The 15995-nt window shown below is 42.4% G+C and overlaps 1 protein-coding gene across 1 annotated transcript in view; it reads right to left on the bottom strand.

Moving 5' to 3' along the window:
- PTPRT (protein tyrosine phosphatase, receptor type, T) overlaps positions 1–10696 on the bottom strand; it is a gene marked incomplete at its 5' end in the record, with an annotated part of 54033 nt that extends 43337 nt beyond the window's left edge. The window contains 3 exons of the mRNA XM_010153508.1: positions 3914–3949; positions 4148–4225; positions 10548–10696. Coding sequence (XP_010151810.1) covers positions 3914–3949; positions 4148–4225; positions 10548–10696 — 263 coding nt within the window. The remainder of the gene's footprint in view (positions 1–3913; positions 3950–4147; positions 4226–10547) is intronic.
- Positions 10697–15995: the final 5299 nt, after the last annotated feature.

Genomic DNA, 15995 nt, shown 5'->3' with positions numbered 1-15995 from the left:
AATATGCCAAACACAATACAAACAGCGTTATGCAGACCAAAGTCAAAACAGCATTTGTCTAATGATATCAATTGAGCTATAAAAAGGCATGTTCCTTAACAATAAGCCTTCTGACACCAGGTCTGACAGAGAGCAAAGGATGCATCTTTCATTTCGAAGGCTATGAAGAAGCCACATGTGCTTCTTTAAAAAAAAAATATGGAGTAAATTTCTCTACATTCTAGAGCGATTTTAAATAATTTCTTGGTAAACCCTTTACACAGGTGTACCCTAATCTTATAAAAACTATTGCATACAGGTTTTTTCACCAGTTAGCATAGAAGAAAATCTCCTTAAAGATGTAAGGAAGATGCTTTGGTGCGGTGGGGTAAGACTTGGGACTATTGGGCAGATGCGTCACAATGCAGCTCTTCAAATGAATGGATCTCACCCAGCCAAATCTCTTTGCCTCCTTGGTGAAGAGAGGCTGTCAGATCTACCAGCCTTACAGAGCAATTCATTAGCTAGAGCTGAAAAACCATTGTCAACTCCCAAACAGCACATAAACCTAGAAGCCACTAGAGAAGAGAGAGTTTTCCAAGCTACCTGATCATCTGCAGGCAGAGAGAAATGTCAGAGGAATTCAGCTCAAGTAACAGCCTACAAGGGCACCCGCCTCCATTGCCCATTCTGCTGCAGGCCAACGTTAGCACAGCCAACTGATACGAGAGCCTCTCCCATGGATCCTTAGAGGCTGACATGGCCTGGGAGGCTACAGAAACAACCAAACAGATCAAGCCATTGATTTTTTGAGCTTTCATTGCATAAAAATAACTCATCCTTCAATTTAAAAAGCCAGTGACAGTAGCTAATGCAGCACTATCGGCTTCTTAATCTCTTTTTAGTTCTTCAGACGTTAGCATGTGGATTGATTGGGCACAAACAAAAGCCCATCCAAGCTACAGAAGAGACTGAAAATCAGGGCAAATTTCTATGCATAAGCACACGCCAGTTTTTTGTGTGAGACTTCAGGACAGTGAGCTTTCTCCGCTTGTTCTGCCCATCTGAAGGAACTACGAGGCACTCACCCTCTCTGGAGAGCAGTGACATGTCTTGTTAGGATCCTCTTGAGTAGTTGAAATGAGAACAAGGGTAGATGTCCTCATACACTGCTCGGAGATGTTAACGGATGCAAGGGAAGGACATGCTGGTTCCCCTGAAGAGACTGGTAGATGACATCTGCTAAACATCTTCGAGAGCTACTGGCCATGCACATTTTCTCCAAAAAACACCTCTGAGGCTGTACTACCTCCTGTTCAGGCTTTACAGTACTGGTACAGCATGGGCCTTACTGAAGTACTAAAAATAGGGAAATCTACCTCCTTTATTTGCTAGTATTAAATATTCAATTCTCTAGTGAAGATGTGTGCACAAAACATTTAAATCCTAGAGTTGTCTACATCTCAGAGAGAAAATTATGGAGCTAAAAACATGCATTACTTAAACCAGTATAAATCAAGCATGGGACAGGATAGAGGCAAAACCAAAATCCCCTATATCTTGCCACTAACAAATCATGTCACAGCTAAGCCTAGGGAGTCATCCACTATTGCAGATACAGAACATTTATTAGCAGAAGGCATAACAGATGGGAACAAATAGCACTGAACTGCAGGTAGTGCCCAAAGATGGATATCGGTAGTGGGATGACTGATGCCTTTTTTAAGATCTCTTTTTCTTTCCCAGTAATGAATATTAATAAATGTCAAAAATTAAACTTATTTTGCTCATACAGCAACATCCAACGTATGGTAAATCTGTCTGAGAAGCCATTACGCCAAGGTTTTAATTTGTCTTCAAGTCACCAGATAGAAATTTCTTCAATGCCAAGGGCTGTTTCACAGCACCTGTGGCTGGTAAATTCAGATGGAACTGGGGGAGTGACCCGTGAACTGGGGCATGATCAGCCTGTGTAAATCATGTCTTCAAAGTGCTCTGTACTTCACTTCCCATGTGTAAAGCAGGGATATTGACCCTTACTCAGATATAGTGTTCAATAGAAGTTGTTTCATCTTTTTCCTTGCTAAAATCTGGGGGTTTGGAATTTTTGGGAGCTTTCTGACTTTTGCTTTCCCATGAGAAGCACAGACTGAATCTGTCTATTGCTCCTTGAACTTCAGGTTATAAAGTGTGCAGTTCACACCATAATTCTCACTATCGGGACAGAGAGGAGAAGACAGATCCCTCACAGGAGGGTCTAGTTTTCACAGATGCTGAGTACCAGATGGAGAGCAGTTTGACACCTTTCAGCAAACTGCAGGTCTGGGCCCTGTTTTGAAAGGATAGCCAAAAGATAAATCTGCCTTTAGACATTTCTATTGACAAAACTCAGCCTCTGGGAAATGAGAACAAACCTTCTGAAAATAGGAGTCCTTTCCTTCCCCACCTCGTTAAAAGAGGGCTCATTCATTGCCGTCAGCATTCTGAGAGATGGCAGGATAAGTGCGTGCACTGTGCAGTCCCTCCAAGCCCCTGTGCCCCGGCTGTTAGTCTGGAAGCCACAGAACTTAAGTGATCGGTTGTAATTTCTTCCTGGCCTAACTGCGGGCCTTCAACACGCTCATAGTAATGCTTAAAGCAGCCATGGTAGATTACTGTGTCTGGAAGTGAACGTTTACTGTAGATAATCCAAAATGACAGCTCTGATAAATACCACTGGTTAGATTCTGATCAACCACACATCATCTTTCTGATTCATAGCGCAGGAATTGCCGCCTTCAAATTCCACACTCTGGCAGCATCCTCCGGGGAGAGCCTGAAGTTGTAGGCTGTTATTACTCACTTTCAAGGGTACACCTCCAGTAAGTTTCTGGATAACTTCTTTTATCACCTAACAGTTTCTGCCAGTTTTTCTGCCTCTGTTAACTTACTATAAAAATATATTATTTTTAAAAATCTAAAAGCTAAGAGCTGCACACTGGATCCTTTATTTATCATTTGAACAAGAAGAGCTAATTTTCAGAGATGCTGAACACTAACACTTCCCTCTAAAGTTACCAGCAGCAAGAGAACCTGCCTTTCTGTTACCCTCTCAAACCCACACCAAACTGCTTCAATATTTGGCATTTAACTCTCGGCGTACACAGAAAGAGGTGGGGCCAATTGCCCAAACCCAGACTCTGATTTATCCAAACAGTCTTCGTACTTACAACTGAGTCCAAAACTGTAAGCTCCCACCTGCTCTGGACACGCAAATCCTCACTTGATTTTGCAAACCTTGAGTCACACCCAGCTGAGCCTCACTCACAGGGCAAGGGGCAATGGTTTTAAACTAAAAGAGGGTAGATTCAGACTAGATACAAAGAAGAAATATTTTATGATGCTGAAACACTGGCACAGGGTACAGATGTACAGATCTACTACTCAGAGAGGTGGTAGATGCCCGTCCCTGGAAACATTCAAGGCCAGGTTGAATGGGGCTCTGAGCGACCTGATCTGGTTGAAGATGCCCCTGCTCATAGCAGGGAGGGTGCACTAGATGACCTTTAAAGATCCTTTTCACCCTCAAACCATGCTGTGATTCTATGCCAGCTGCAGGGGCACAACCACTTACATGAGTCAAAACTAAGCCGAAGGCAAGGCAGCAATGCGGGAATTTGGCCCAGAAGATCAAATCCCCTTCACAAAAAAACCTCAATAAATACTTGATAGAACTAAAGCTTAATTTTTGAAATATTTCCTTTTTAAAAAATCAATAACAGTAATAAAGCATGAGTAAAACAAAAGACTTTCCAATTAACACAACACATGACCAGAGGATTAATTATGATTTTGGAACGCAGACACTTAAACAGTGCTTCCTGAGTTATTTTCAAGATGCAATGAGTGTGTTTGGTCTCCAATGAAGTGCAGTACACCATACCTGTCTTCTTACCTAACAGCGTGGTCGATGGAACAGTGTCTGATGATACTTTGAGATGGAATTCCGTTCACCCACACGACACGGATCAATGGAAATCAACAGAAGATCAATAGGAAAAAAAGTCACAAAAAATGAAAACAAAGTTAGCGGTATCTCACACTCAGAAGATTCAGTCTATAGGTCATATTGGGAAACGTACAAAAGCAAAGAAAATTTAGAAATTAAAGAAAAGTCTGGCACTAGTACCTGAGTAGTAGGAATTCAACAAAGATTTGCTCTGAAGGGTTTTGCTTTGGACAGAAAATGAACAAGGAGAGGGTGATGCTAGGTAGGAAAGACATAAGGAAAAGACTTTAGACATATATTAAGAGAGAGAGAGAACAGGGAGAATGTTCCTCAAAGAACACAGTAGTATGGGATATATAAGGCTTATCAAAATGAATTATATTTTTCATCTCAACATGCATATTACATTTATTACATTGTCATCATGATGGATTTTCTTTAATATAAGTACTCCAGACCCCAAATATAGTATTATAGTTATAGTAAATCAGTGTGTTCCTACACAGGATACACATACAGGACTCTATACTACTCTTTAACCAACGGAACAAAAACTTATGCTTTTGTCTCTAGGAGAAAGATCTTTAAAAATGATCCCCAAAATACAAGCTAGAGAGAGTCACATGCAGTATTAACAGTAAAATAAGCCTGCTCAAACACCATGTACACTAGTACCACAAACATACACAGGTAGGTAGGGCAGCAAGTCTGTTTTGTTAAAGCAGTACAAGATAACAAGGGACTTGTTCTTCAACCCAGAACTGTTCACAGCAAATCCTATAATCCTTTTCCCTGTAAGTTGGGTTCTTTCATTTCCCTTGCTTTTTCCCGTTAAAGCATGAGCTTGCTCTGGATAAGAATCCACAGATTATTTCCATATTAATAAAATATTTAGGGAAAGGAGGCAGGGCTCAGTGTCTTCACAGGAGATTCTTTTCTTGATAGTAAAGTTACGAGGCTGGTTTGTATCTACAATAGCATACATGTACATTCTCATTGTAATCCATCATCTCTGAAGGCATATTCTTTTTGTTATCATTCGGCAGTCACTCTTAGAGTTACAGGCTTTTATTTATCTCCTCCTCAAAATGTTGGGAAACAAGCTAACACAAATCTCAGTACATCAGAAAGATGACAATAGATAACACAGGAAAAAACTATTCCATAATCCAATAGAAGTAGATAAAATTCAGTATACATCAAAGTAATTTCAGAAGCAATTTTTGTACCTCTAGCAAACGCCACTTTAAAATTTTAAGTTATTCTGTGGGGTGAATGAAAGAAGTCACTAGTCTAGGGAGTTTCCTAAAGTCTGCAGAATTACCTCCTAAGCAGTATAGAATCACTCAGCAAATGAACTTGCTCTCATTCTGCATTCTCCTGACGTATTTTCAGACTTATACCACTTGGAAACACATTAAAATCATCAAATATCTCATAGCTAAGCCTGCTGGAGTTCTGTCCCCACTGCCTTCAAGCCATAACGTATCTCTCATTTGGGGCCTCTTAGATTTTCTCCCGTGGTCGTTTGCCTAAACCAGACCCTCCCTTTACCGTACCTGGAACATGCCCCTTTTGGAGATGTGGAAAATAAGGTCTAAGAAGAGCAACTTGTTTTCCCAGGGTGACACAGAAAGTGAACAGTCAGGGCTTGGAGCGGGACTCGATTTTTCTGAAATGTGGGAGTATAACAGAACTTATCGGGCCATCCTGCCTTCCCAGGAACTGTTAATGATAAACTCCCAAGGTCGCTGAAGAAACACACCTCATTTCAGTGAGCTTGATTGAAAATGTTACCAGCTGAAGTTATGAATGGAACCATGTTTGTGACACAGGGAGCTAAATTCAGGATTATGTCTTTAGAAGAAAAAAGGGAAAAAAATCCACCAAAAACCAAGTTTTCCAAAACTCTGGAGAGCTTGTTCTCAAAATCAGTCAGCCTGTGTAACGAGAGATGCGTACACAGTGCTGCTACCTAAGCAGAGGTTCTGACAAGCGCTAGCATGTGCAATCACAGGAAACACTTCCAGAGAGGATTTCTCATCAGGGTAGAGATTAAGACTTCATTAAAAATTCTCTTTATGCTCCCTGGAGTGGCACATGAGGCCATCCAGATCCCTCTAAGCATGCAGAATGGCAAAGGCTCTTTCCTGTTCTGGAAATGAGTCTCCCTTGCTTTTCATAAGATACTCTAAATTAGGAAACCCCATAAAAATCCCAAACCAGCATGAAAACCAGTAAAAGGGATTTTGGTTTGTCTTTTTTTTTTAATGCCTTAGATAAAGTTCAGTTTTATTACTATTAATTTTAGAATTTTTCACTAAAGAAAGCATCTCATGGACATGATCCTACAGGTCTCTGGCCTGTATTTAGCAGGTATCCTAACTGGAAGTGACAATTATCTATGGGCTAGGACTAAGAACTATATCTTGACGGAATCGTCTTTTGTGACTTACAGCAAATCTGAAGACCTTCACATTTCATTCACCACAAAAACGTGCAGGAACTGGAGAGGTGTGAATTTAGATGGTTCTTGGTTAAAAATGATCCTGAACAGCCTAAGTGCCACTTACTACAGCTTGTTCTTATCTCCCTGTTCTCGCTAGTAAAAGCACTTTACTTGGTAACTGCTCAGTCGTGCTCACTAATGAAAAACTCAGTTCCCCACAGCTACCAAAACGCTGTCTTCAAACTGTTCTTCTGCCTGTAACAGGAAAGCAAGCTACCTATTCTGTACCAGCCTCAGTCCTGAAGGTTGTCTGGAAAGCAGTCTCCTCCCCAACAGAGATGTCACAAAAATGAAGCACACCCTAAGAAATCTGTCTCTAGCCAAACTGGGTGCATTTTAATAGATTAAGTTCTCAGAATCAAACAGTTCCTGCCAGAACGCCTCCAAGGATGCCAGGATGACTATGCTGGTGACATGGCATTCTGCTGGACAAGCCTCTTGCATGGCCTTTTGGCACTGCAAAGCCAGAGGAGCAGTTTCGTTGTGCAGGACACACCAGCAGTGCGTCATTGCTAAGATGATCTACTGCTGCTTCTCCCATCACACGGATGGGCCGCCAAATTGCACATGATTTACGTGCAATAACAAGCCCCTGCACACCCTTCTTGCCAGTGCATAGCTGCTGGTGGATGACTTTAGGCCTACCTTGCCTTCATCTGTCACCTCATTTCACAATAACCCTGCGCCCAGTCCCTGACTACGCGTGACTGTGCTGTGCCACGTGGGGGGAAACACTGCTGCTTTCCAAACGCTCCTGCAAATCGAGGAGCAGGCTCAAACACTGCAACTAACACCACCTATCTTTCATGGATTTAGGATATATTTTCATCTTTTAAAAAGCAGTTTATACGAGAAAATGAACAGGTATGATGAGACTGCTTCACCTCCACATAATCCCTGGGTAAAACCAGACAAGCTGGAATAGCCATGGACCAATCCATATGTCTGCAAACACCTATTCTGATTCCATATGGTGCCAGAGACAGTCTGAGTCCATAAAATCTCTTGAATTTGAAGTCCTGTGTGTGCCAATAAGAATTCTGCCTGAATAACACCAAACAGTGTAGAATGAAAGAGGGCTGAGGGGCTTTGCTTTGGGCCAGGAAAGATGAATGCCTGTTTCACTTTTCAACAAGACCTGAGTTCTCCCTGTTCCAGCACAGAGGCTACAGATCTTTCAGAATGTAATGACATTCGATAATGAACACCTCTGCCAAACGATGGAATTCAGAACTCCAGTCATCCAACGGGACCACGTGCCATGGAGCACCGCACTGGCCTTGACAAAGGACTCCGCTGCACGTGTACAGCGTGGCTTTGTGGGCCATACCACCTGCATGAGTTTATGTCAAAAATAAAAGAATTTTCCCTTGAAGTACTGAGAGAGAGTAGCTAAAGAAGTCTGCATCTTTACCACTAGCAGGGAGAGGAGGATGGTAACTCTCAGTGGTGAAAGGATCAGCATTACTTCCCTGCGTACTCTGACCCGCGTCGCCTGCAGAAGCACTGGGGTCCACGTCCCTCAGAGAAGGAGGGGATGATTAGCAGAAAGGCAGCTGCTCATTTTGGTGTCCTCCAGGATGCAGAGTGCAGAGCACCCGCTCTGGGAGGGGGACACTGCTTCCTCCTTCAGTGCTGGACATGACAGGTGGGAGGTCCCCGTGGGGTGACAGTGCCGTGGGCAGCAGCAAGACGGGCAGCAAACAGGGAGGCGACAGCAGGAGGGCAGACAGGGCTCCCCCAAGGACGGCAAGAGTCCTGGGGCAGGAGCAGACCAGTGGCCACGCCAGGGAGACTACGGGAAGAAAAAAGCTTCTACAGGGACTCACGGAATTTGCTGTGTCTGAAAAGTCACTAAAATGATTGGAACTGGAGGGAAAAACTTGCAGGGAGAACACACGCCCTGCAAAGACACTGTCACCTGCAGATAAAATTGTTTGCAAATCATCAGATGACTGTGAGGTTTCCTACTTAACAAGTTGTCTTGTTCTCTTTTATTGCTTTTGTGAGTTAGCAAGGTGATCTTGGGACTGAAAACACTTAGCTTTTCTTGGTGGGCTTTCTTCAAAAAGAAGTATTTCCATGTCACTGCTGCAGCCAACTTGGGCTCCGACCACTGAGGGTCAAGATGGGAGCAGATGAGTACCTGTCATGACATTTCTGCAAATGCTATTTTCTGCTGGGAGGCAAAAGGACAATTTTAAGAAGGAATTTCACTGCTGCTTAAGACAGAGAGCTGATTTCAAAAGTGAGGATGGATAACCCCCTGTAAAACTCTACTAGTTAGCAGGAAGGTTAAGAAGTAATCTTACTACGTTACTCAAAACTCAGAGTAGGCTCACAGAAAAACCCTCAAGTATTAAACTCTATTAAGGCAATTTTAAAAAAAAGAAAATCTTTTACTCATATAATTCTTCTATTAGCATGTGCACGCTACTGCACAGAAGAGAACTTACCTCCAACAACTCAGCATCCTGGACTTGGCATTAAAAAATTTGGAGAAATCATGAAGATTTACTGGTAATTGTTTCTCATGGATATAAAAACGAAAAAAAAAGATCATCAGCCCATGACTTGACTCAGGCTGTGGTATAGAGGGAGGCAGTGACAAAACCTACAGTGATGTCAGACAAATAAGGGACTAACTGCTTAAAAAAATAGGATAGGAAAAAAAAAACCTGGAATGACACTTTTTTACAAAATTAGATACAATGTATTTTCTATACTTGCATTTAAAGTAAATGACTCAGCTGTTTTAATTAGTCTCTCAAAATACCGAGAGAAAGAAAAGAAATGAGGTCACATTACAGGCTTATTTGTTCTCTTACTTTCTGGCTGGAAAAAAAATCCCGAAACTTCAAAAAAACCAAATTCTGAAGAAAGTGTTAAAAATTTCATTTTCCCCATACATTTTAAACAAGCTACCTTTGCTGCTTCTAGGATGTCTATTACAACACTGTCCTCTGCTATCCAGTCTTTCAGAGATATGAACCACTGACAACTCTTGCTGTCTCTTCAGCAGATACAGCTACTCAGCACCTGAGAAAATTAGATCTTGACTCAAGTCAATTTAGTATCAGAGAGAAGTGTTCACTGCTCGCCTTGATGGCCCCAAACACCTATTTATCCATCTCACAGGTATGTTACACGGAGTGGCAGTAGCAACACATGCAGATGGAATTTGACATGACCTACAGATAGAGGGAAAAGAAGAATTCACTCAGCCTGTCCCACTCAATCTGAGGTTACAAAGGTTTCAGTGCTAAAGCAGTTTTGTGCCATAAGCACTTCCCTTATTAGTAATTAGGGGAAGAAACACGTCACTAAAGATGTTTAAGACAGACAAAGTTTTAGTACGTACTTGTGTTTCTGAGCCATTCCCTACTCAAACTAGCAGGCTAAGTGTCAAAAGAAGAAGTGACATTCCCACAGTGTCTGAGTTAAAATTTATTTAATACGATAAAGTGTACAAATGCACCATGCAATCCACCATGCACTCCGTCTGGACCTAGTGAGAGTAAAATATGACTTTGTGCTGCTTTACCCCCCAACGCTTTTCCAGCTACAGAGGTCTGAATGGTTTACAAGTATTAACCCATTCATTTTACTGAACCCATGTGAAGAATAAATGAGGACACAGACAAAAGACAAAATACTGCCTTTCCATTCCAGTTCTCTAACCAGGAGACCATGCTTTCTTTCATAACAACTTCATACAGAAAACGTTATTTCACTGAAGTCAGCTAAGTGACCTGGTTCAACTCTTCTACCCACAAAGGAGAAAACATTTCTGAAGAACAAATAAACATGCCTTTTTGACTGTCTGATGTAATTGTTTGAAAATTATTCTCAGTAGACCTATAGTCAGCAGGGATGCTCTACACCTATTTGACAGTTAAAATAGGGGCAGTGTCAGAGACGTTTCAGACCACCGATTTCTATCGAGCTTTTGCAATGATCTCTATCACTGTCATTCCTAGCTCCTCAGTATTGTGCCCACAGGAATAGGTCCTTTTAAGAACCTAGAGCTCTCTGAGGGGGACATATCCATTGCAAGCAAGTTAAACTTACTGAATCCATTAACATCTTGGCAGCTGGAAGAAAAAGCTTCTTCATTGTGAACAGCACTGAGTTTGGTAGAGGTCTTGTCAGAAGTAGCCACGGGACCCATCTCCCTCTGCGTGCTGGTCTGAGTCTCCTTCTGCTTCTTGGCTAGCTTCCTTTAGGGTAGTTTGAAGAGGGGAGAAATCAAGGTCAGTTTTCCCTCATTAAAAACAAAACAATGAGAAAATATTTTGAAAACCACGATTATCCCACTTGGTCAGACATGCAGGGCGTGTGGCAAAACGCAGGAGAGGAAACCCCACAACTTTGTAATGTGTTGTGGAGCACAATAATTATGGTGATACCAGTCTTTGAGCTTAGCCTTCCCTCCCGGTAACTTATCTTGCACAACCCTGCATCACCCCAGCAGCAGGAGTGCTACAGCACCCTTGGAGAGGGTGGTGTAGGTAAAGTCCCCGGAGCGGGTGTCAGCCGCCCCGGGAAGAACAGAGGGCACGGGATGAGGGCAGCAATCAGAACCACTCACTAGGAGGTAAGAGGGATGTCTGCATCCATCCCACCCGGCACCTACAGCGGGGATGACCTTTGGGTGCTCCGGCAGAGAGTGCAACCTGACTGTGCAACCTGAGCGCTGGGGCAGGAGCTGTGCCCCGTCCCCAGGCAGAGCTCTGAGGACTGCAACCGCTACTAGACTATGACAAACCCCCAAACTGCACCGAGCACTGGCAGTCAGGGAAGGGTTGGGCAAATTAAAGGTTGAAGGTATTTTAGAAATGCCCAAATATGCCACTGTTCTGGCAAAATGGGTCTTTTCTTATTTTGAGGAGATGTCAAAAACATTGGCAAAAGCAGAAACACTGCCTGCTCTGAAAACACTAACAAAGACAAGAACGTAAGAGGCTCCTCTTTCGCAAACACAGTTAATAATAAGAAACTGAAGAGAGGCAGGAAAAGTGAGCTGCTAAGCTTCCATTGACATTTGACTGCCCTGTGCTTCATTCATATCAGAGAGCAAAACTGTTTAAAAATGAATGTGTGACATTCTACAACCCGCACCTTGAAAAAATATCACACAAATCCTTAGCACCGGCACAGAATTTTGCTTACAAGACTTCCGTAGGTAAGAAAATAAAACAAAATAAAAGGGAGAAAAACAGATTGCTGTAAGAAGGAGCCTGAGTTTTCTTTTTCCTCCAACTCGAAGAAAAAAAAAAATCCTAACTAAGTCATTCTGCAAGGAGTATTTTCATCACCAAAATGACATGCGCATGGTGAGAACTACCCATCTTTTAAACTTCATTAGAGTCTTAAAAGGATATTCCTTGTGACATATTTCAACATGTATTATTTATTCACAGCACATGTCAGAGTGGCATTTACAAGCAAGTTCAAGCACACAGCTGAGCCCCAGCCCTTCACGAGGTGGGGAGCCAGGCCAGTTACGCTCATTTGCAAGGAAGGGTCAAAGAGAACTTAAACCTTTGCTTATGGCTGTGGGAAATGACTATTTTTAAAGCAAGCTGATTATCCAGACCAGGAGAGGACAGATTTATGAGATGTTCAATGTTTGCCGCAAACTTTTGAACAAATACATCTGTTTCATCTGCTCAACCAGTTGAGGTTCAGCCTTTTACAGTTGGTTCCAATTCAAACCCATAGCTATTCAAATTGGGCACGTAATTACAGAGTGCATATTTAGATCTCACAAAATCTCCACGGTGTATCCACTTCAGCAGATGAAGATGCAAACAGGGGAACCATCCTGAAGCAATGAAGCAAAAAGCTGGCGTTTAATGATGTTAAAAGCTTTGCTTCCAGTGTTCAGCGATGTTAGCACAGTCAGATTTATTAACTGTGAGCTACAGCCATGGGAGCCCTCTTTTTTTGTGCTGTGGTACCTGAGGTAACAACAACAGTCTTGAAGTGTAATAACCCTGCTATGCGGTTATTTTAATCCTTTAGATTTGCTAACTGTACGTGCCTACGTGTATTCTGTGGCAAGAGGAATTAAAATTTCTCTGTGGGAAACAGTAATCCAAAATGCAGAAGTCTTTAACAACAAGCACTCTGGACTGCTGGGGTGAGCAATTACGGACTGCTACTGATGTTTAAAAATGGTGAGGAAAAAAGGGTGACTTCCTTATTAAATCCAGATTACATTATTTGTGGCAGTAATTATGTGGAAGTCCCATTGCCTGGTATCTTTTCAGAAATGCCAACAAGCTACAAAGAGCTGGAATTGGCAAACTCATTTTCTCTTTCAGTGAATGAGTGATAACATTTCTGCTTGTGCCAGGCAGGAAGAAATAACCCCAAACCCAAGCCCAATAGTCCCCAAAGGCCTGCTTACAAAAGCCCTATGCAAAGCAGTTCTACCTGGTCCTGTAGAAGACAGAGAGGCCCCTAAAACATTGGCTTGAATGCCTAAAAAGAAAAGGTGACATGAGTTTAAAGTTCTCAATCTAACTCGCACACACAAACCAGGCTGCTGGCGGGTGGACCAGCTCACGCTTACGCAAGTTCAGAGAGAAGCCACACAGAAAATTGTTCTGCATCGGAAAACGCTACCATTTTCTTTCAACAGCATGTTAGCAGTTTCCACCTTTCTCCCTCTCTATTCCAAGAATGTAAAAATTCTTCATCTAAATTTAGAGGGAAAAGGAAGACAGATCTCTTTTGAGGATTTCAGAGCTAAGCTTGCCAGACACATCAAGGGGCTCTCGGTTTCTAAATGTGCCTTTTCTGCCTTCGGTACGTGTCTGGATGGAGTGGCAGCGCAGGACTAAGCCTATTTGGTCCTTACCATCATTATAATTCACAGGAAGGATTATAAAATCAAATGACTAGCACTTTCTAGAATGTTAGGGATGTGACTTAAACCCACAGCTAGGTAGAGGTTTATTTCCCAGCATGTCAGAATGCCTTTGGAATTGGAAAAGCATTTGTCTGGAAATCCTGTTCCCAAAAATAGGGCACTTGCAGAGATCTGTGTGAATCACTGACAAGCTGTACCAGTGACATGGCTCCTGCTCTCCGGACCGACCAGCCTCCCCCAAACACAACCGCAACACCCAGATGAAACTGCTAGCAGTGCACTGGTGTCCATCGCAGGCCGGCGTGTACCCGGCACCCTCTGTCACCAGGCACTGGGAAGGCATTTTCCATCTCGGGCATTATGCAGTTGATAAGGGGAAGAAATAAAGGACCGGGCAGATATTTGGAAGAAGAGTCTGATATAACCAACACAGGATGAAGAGGCTGAAATGTCAAAATGTGAATAGGGTGATATTAATGGCTATTTTACATTTAAGTGGAAGAAAAATGTGCCAGGAAGAAAACAGGAGTGCTGGGATGGGGGTTACTGGGTTGCCCTTTCCAGTTCAAGAGGGTTCGTAAATGAAGAGATGATGTCTACAGCACTATACACACACAGGAGGGATGAGACGGAAAGATGCTCAAACCAGAAAAAAAAAAAAATGAAACCAGCTGTATAATCAGGCAGTTGAAGCTAATTGAACTAAAGCGACGTAAGAACTATTGGCAGTGAACCTACACTAAGGGCGTATTTGGGGGGGAAAAAAAAAAAAGGAGATTCGATTCAGCTATTTTTGAAACTTCTACTCCTATCAGAGAATAAATACAAATACTGAAACACTATTAAAATTGTGGGAGTTCCAGTTTAACAGTCAAGGAATGCCAACTTAGTATCAAGTACAAAGCATTTACTGCCATGGGCATTAATCAGAAAGCTCAGGCAACATTTTCAGTTAGAAGTATCTGCAGGATCAGAATCCTGTTTTGCAGAGGTCTGGATAAACTTCAGGGATTATATTTTAAACACAGCTTCAATTTATCTCTAACTTTTTATACCGATTTTACATGCATGAACATTAAATCTGTAACTGCCACTCCTAAAGAGCTCTTGTACGTGTACATTGACAGATTTAATTTTAGATGTTTCACAAGGATGGATTATATACACTATAATGTAGATTTGCATGCAGAGGTAATTTAGACATTAGGTATAGATCACGTACGTTAAACATGAAATTTCCTCCTACAGACAAGAATTGCATGTTGCCCTCATTTTCAATGAGCAATTTAAGGGAGCTACAAAATACAGTTCTTCTGAGGTATTTGTGCGCAGCAGCCTGCTAGGAGTACACGTATTATTTATGATGATATCCATACAAATCTAAGACAGGCAGTGATGAGCCATGCAAATACCCAACTGGGAGCACTGGTTACACAGCAGTTCTATTGCAGGGGATCTCTGTCCCCTAAAACCTGCAGTAGATCACAAACTCTACTTAAGAGAACAAGTTCATGCTGATGTAAACATAAGGGAGGGATTATACATGGTGCTATGGTCTGCAAGACACAGGTAGGTAATCCTTTTGCTCCAACTGAGGATCAGTAAGGGCTCTGCCCCAATACTGCACTTCAAGTAAGACGTGTGCCAAAGGGGCATGTACAAAGGCAGAACAAGAAAGGTAAATCTACAAAACATGACCTACAAGCAAAGGCCAAAGGAAATAGGGATCTTTAATCTAGAGAAAAGAAAATCAAATAGGGCTGGTAGGTCTTCAAATGTATGAAAAGGCACCACAGGGAAGCTGTTCTCCCTGTCTACAGGGTCTGGGAATAACATAACGTGGCTAAGGTATAGGAAGGGCAGTTCATTTTAAATTAGGGAAAGCTACATGCAGTAAAGACTGCATATCTCTCCAGTCAACTGGGCAGGTGGGCTGTGAAATCCTGGTCACTAGAGAACTTTCAACAGAGAGCAACAGGAATGAGAGTTGCAGCCTTCGGGCAGCCTGACAGGCGTGACAGCTCCTCCTCGTGCTCCGATGGTCCAGCTCAAAGCTGCAGCTCATCACATACGCCCTTGTGCGGACTGTAACCTCAGCAGAGCTGAGAAACATGCTCTGGTCTAAGCACACAGGCAGCTTACTGCTCCTTACAGTCGCTGTAAGGGCAAATCCTCCTCTTAACGGACAAGTGCAGAGAGAGCTTTACTTATATTTTTTAGCACCTTTCCATGGTGAAGCCAAACTCAGTGCAGGCTGTTGCAGGAGCAGAAGGGAATTCATCAGAGTAAAGGCTCAGTGAAGAGCGAGGACCAACCACACCCTTTCACTTACAAAGAAAACATTACTTGACGTGAGAAAGTGATGTAACAGATATAAGTCAAGAGATGCTCTGAAGCTGTGTGTAGAAAAACACAGGACCCAGGAAAATGTAGGGCTGTGCTTTTCAAGATTAACTTGATCAAATTAATCCCTGTTTGTGGAGGACATTTACTTACAACCATATAAACTTGAGACAAGACAGGTGCATACAAGAGCCATACAGTATAAGTATATACTGGTATGTGCAGCCAGCAAACACTGCCCTCTGCAAAGTTCAGGCTTGCAATCACCACACAGACAGGTTCTAAACAAAATCCCA

The sequence above is a fragment of the Eurypyga helias genome, unplaced genomic scaffold (assembly GCF_000690775.1).
Source record: "Eurypyga helias isolate BGI_N326 unplaced genomic scaffold, ASM69077v1 scaffold9086, whole genome shotgun sequence".
NCBI lineage: Eukaryota > Metazoa > Chordata > Aves > Eurypygiformes > Eurypygidae > Eurypyga > Eurypyga helias.
This window is presented reverse-complemented; position numbering and strand designations above follow the sequence as displayed.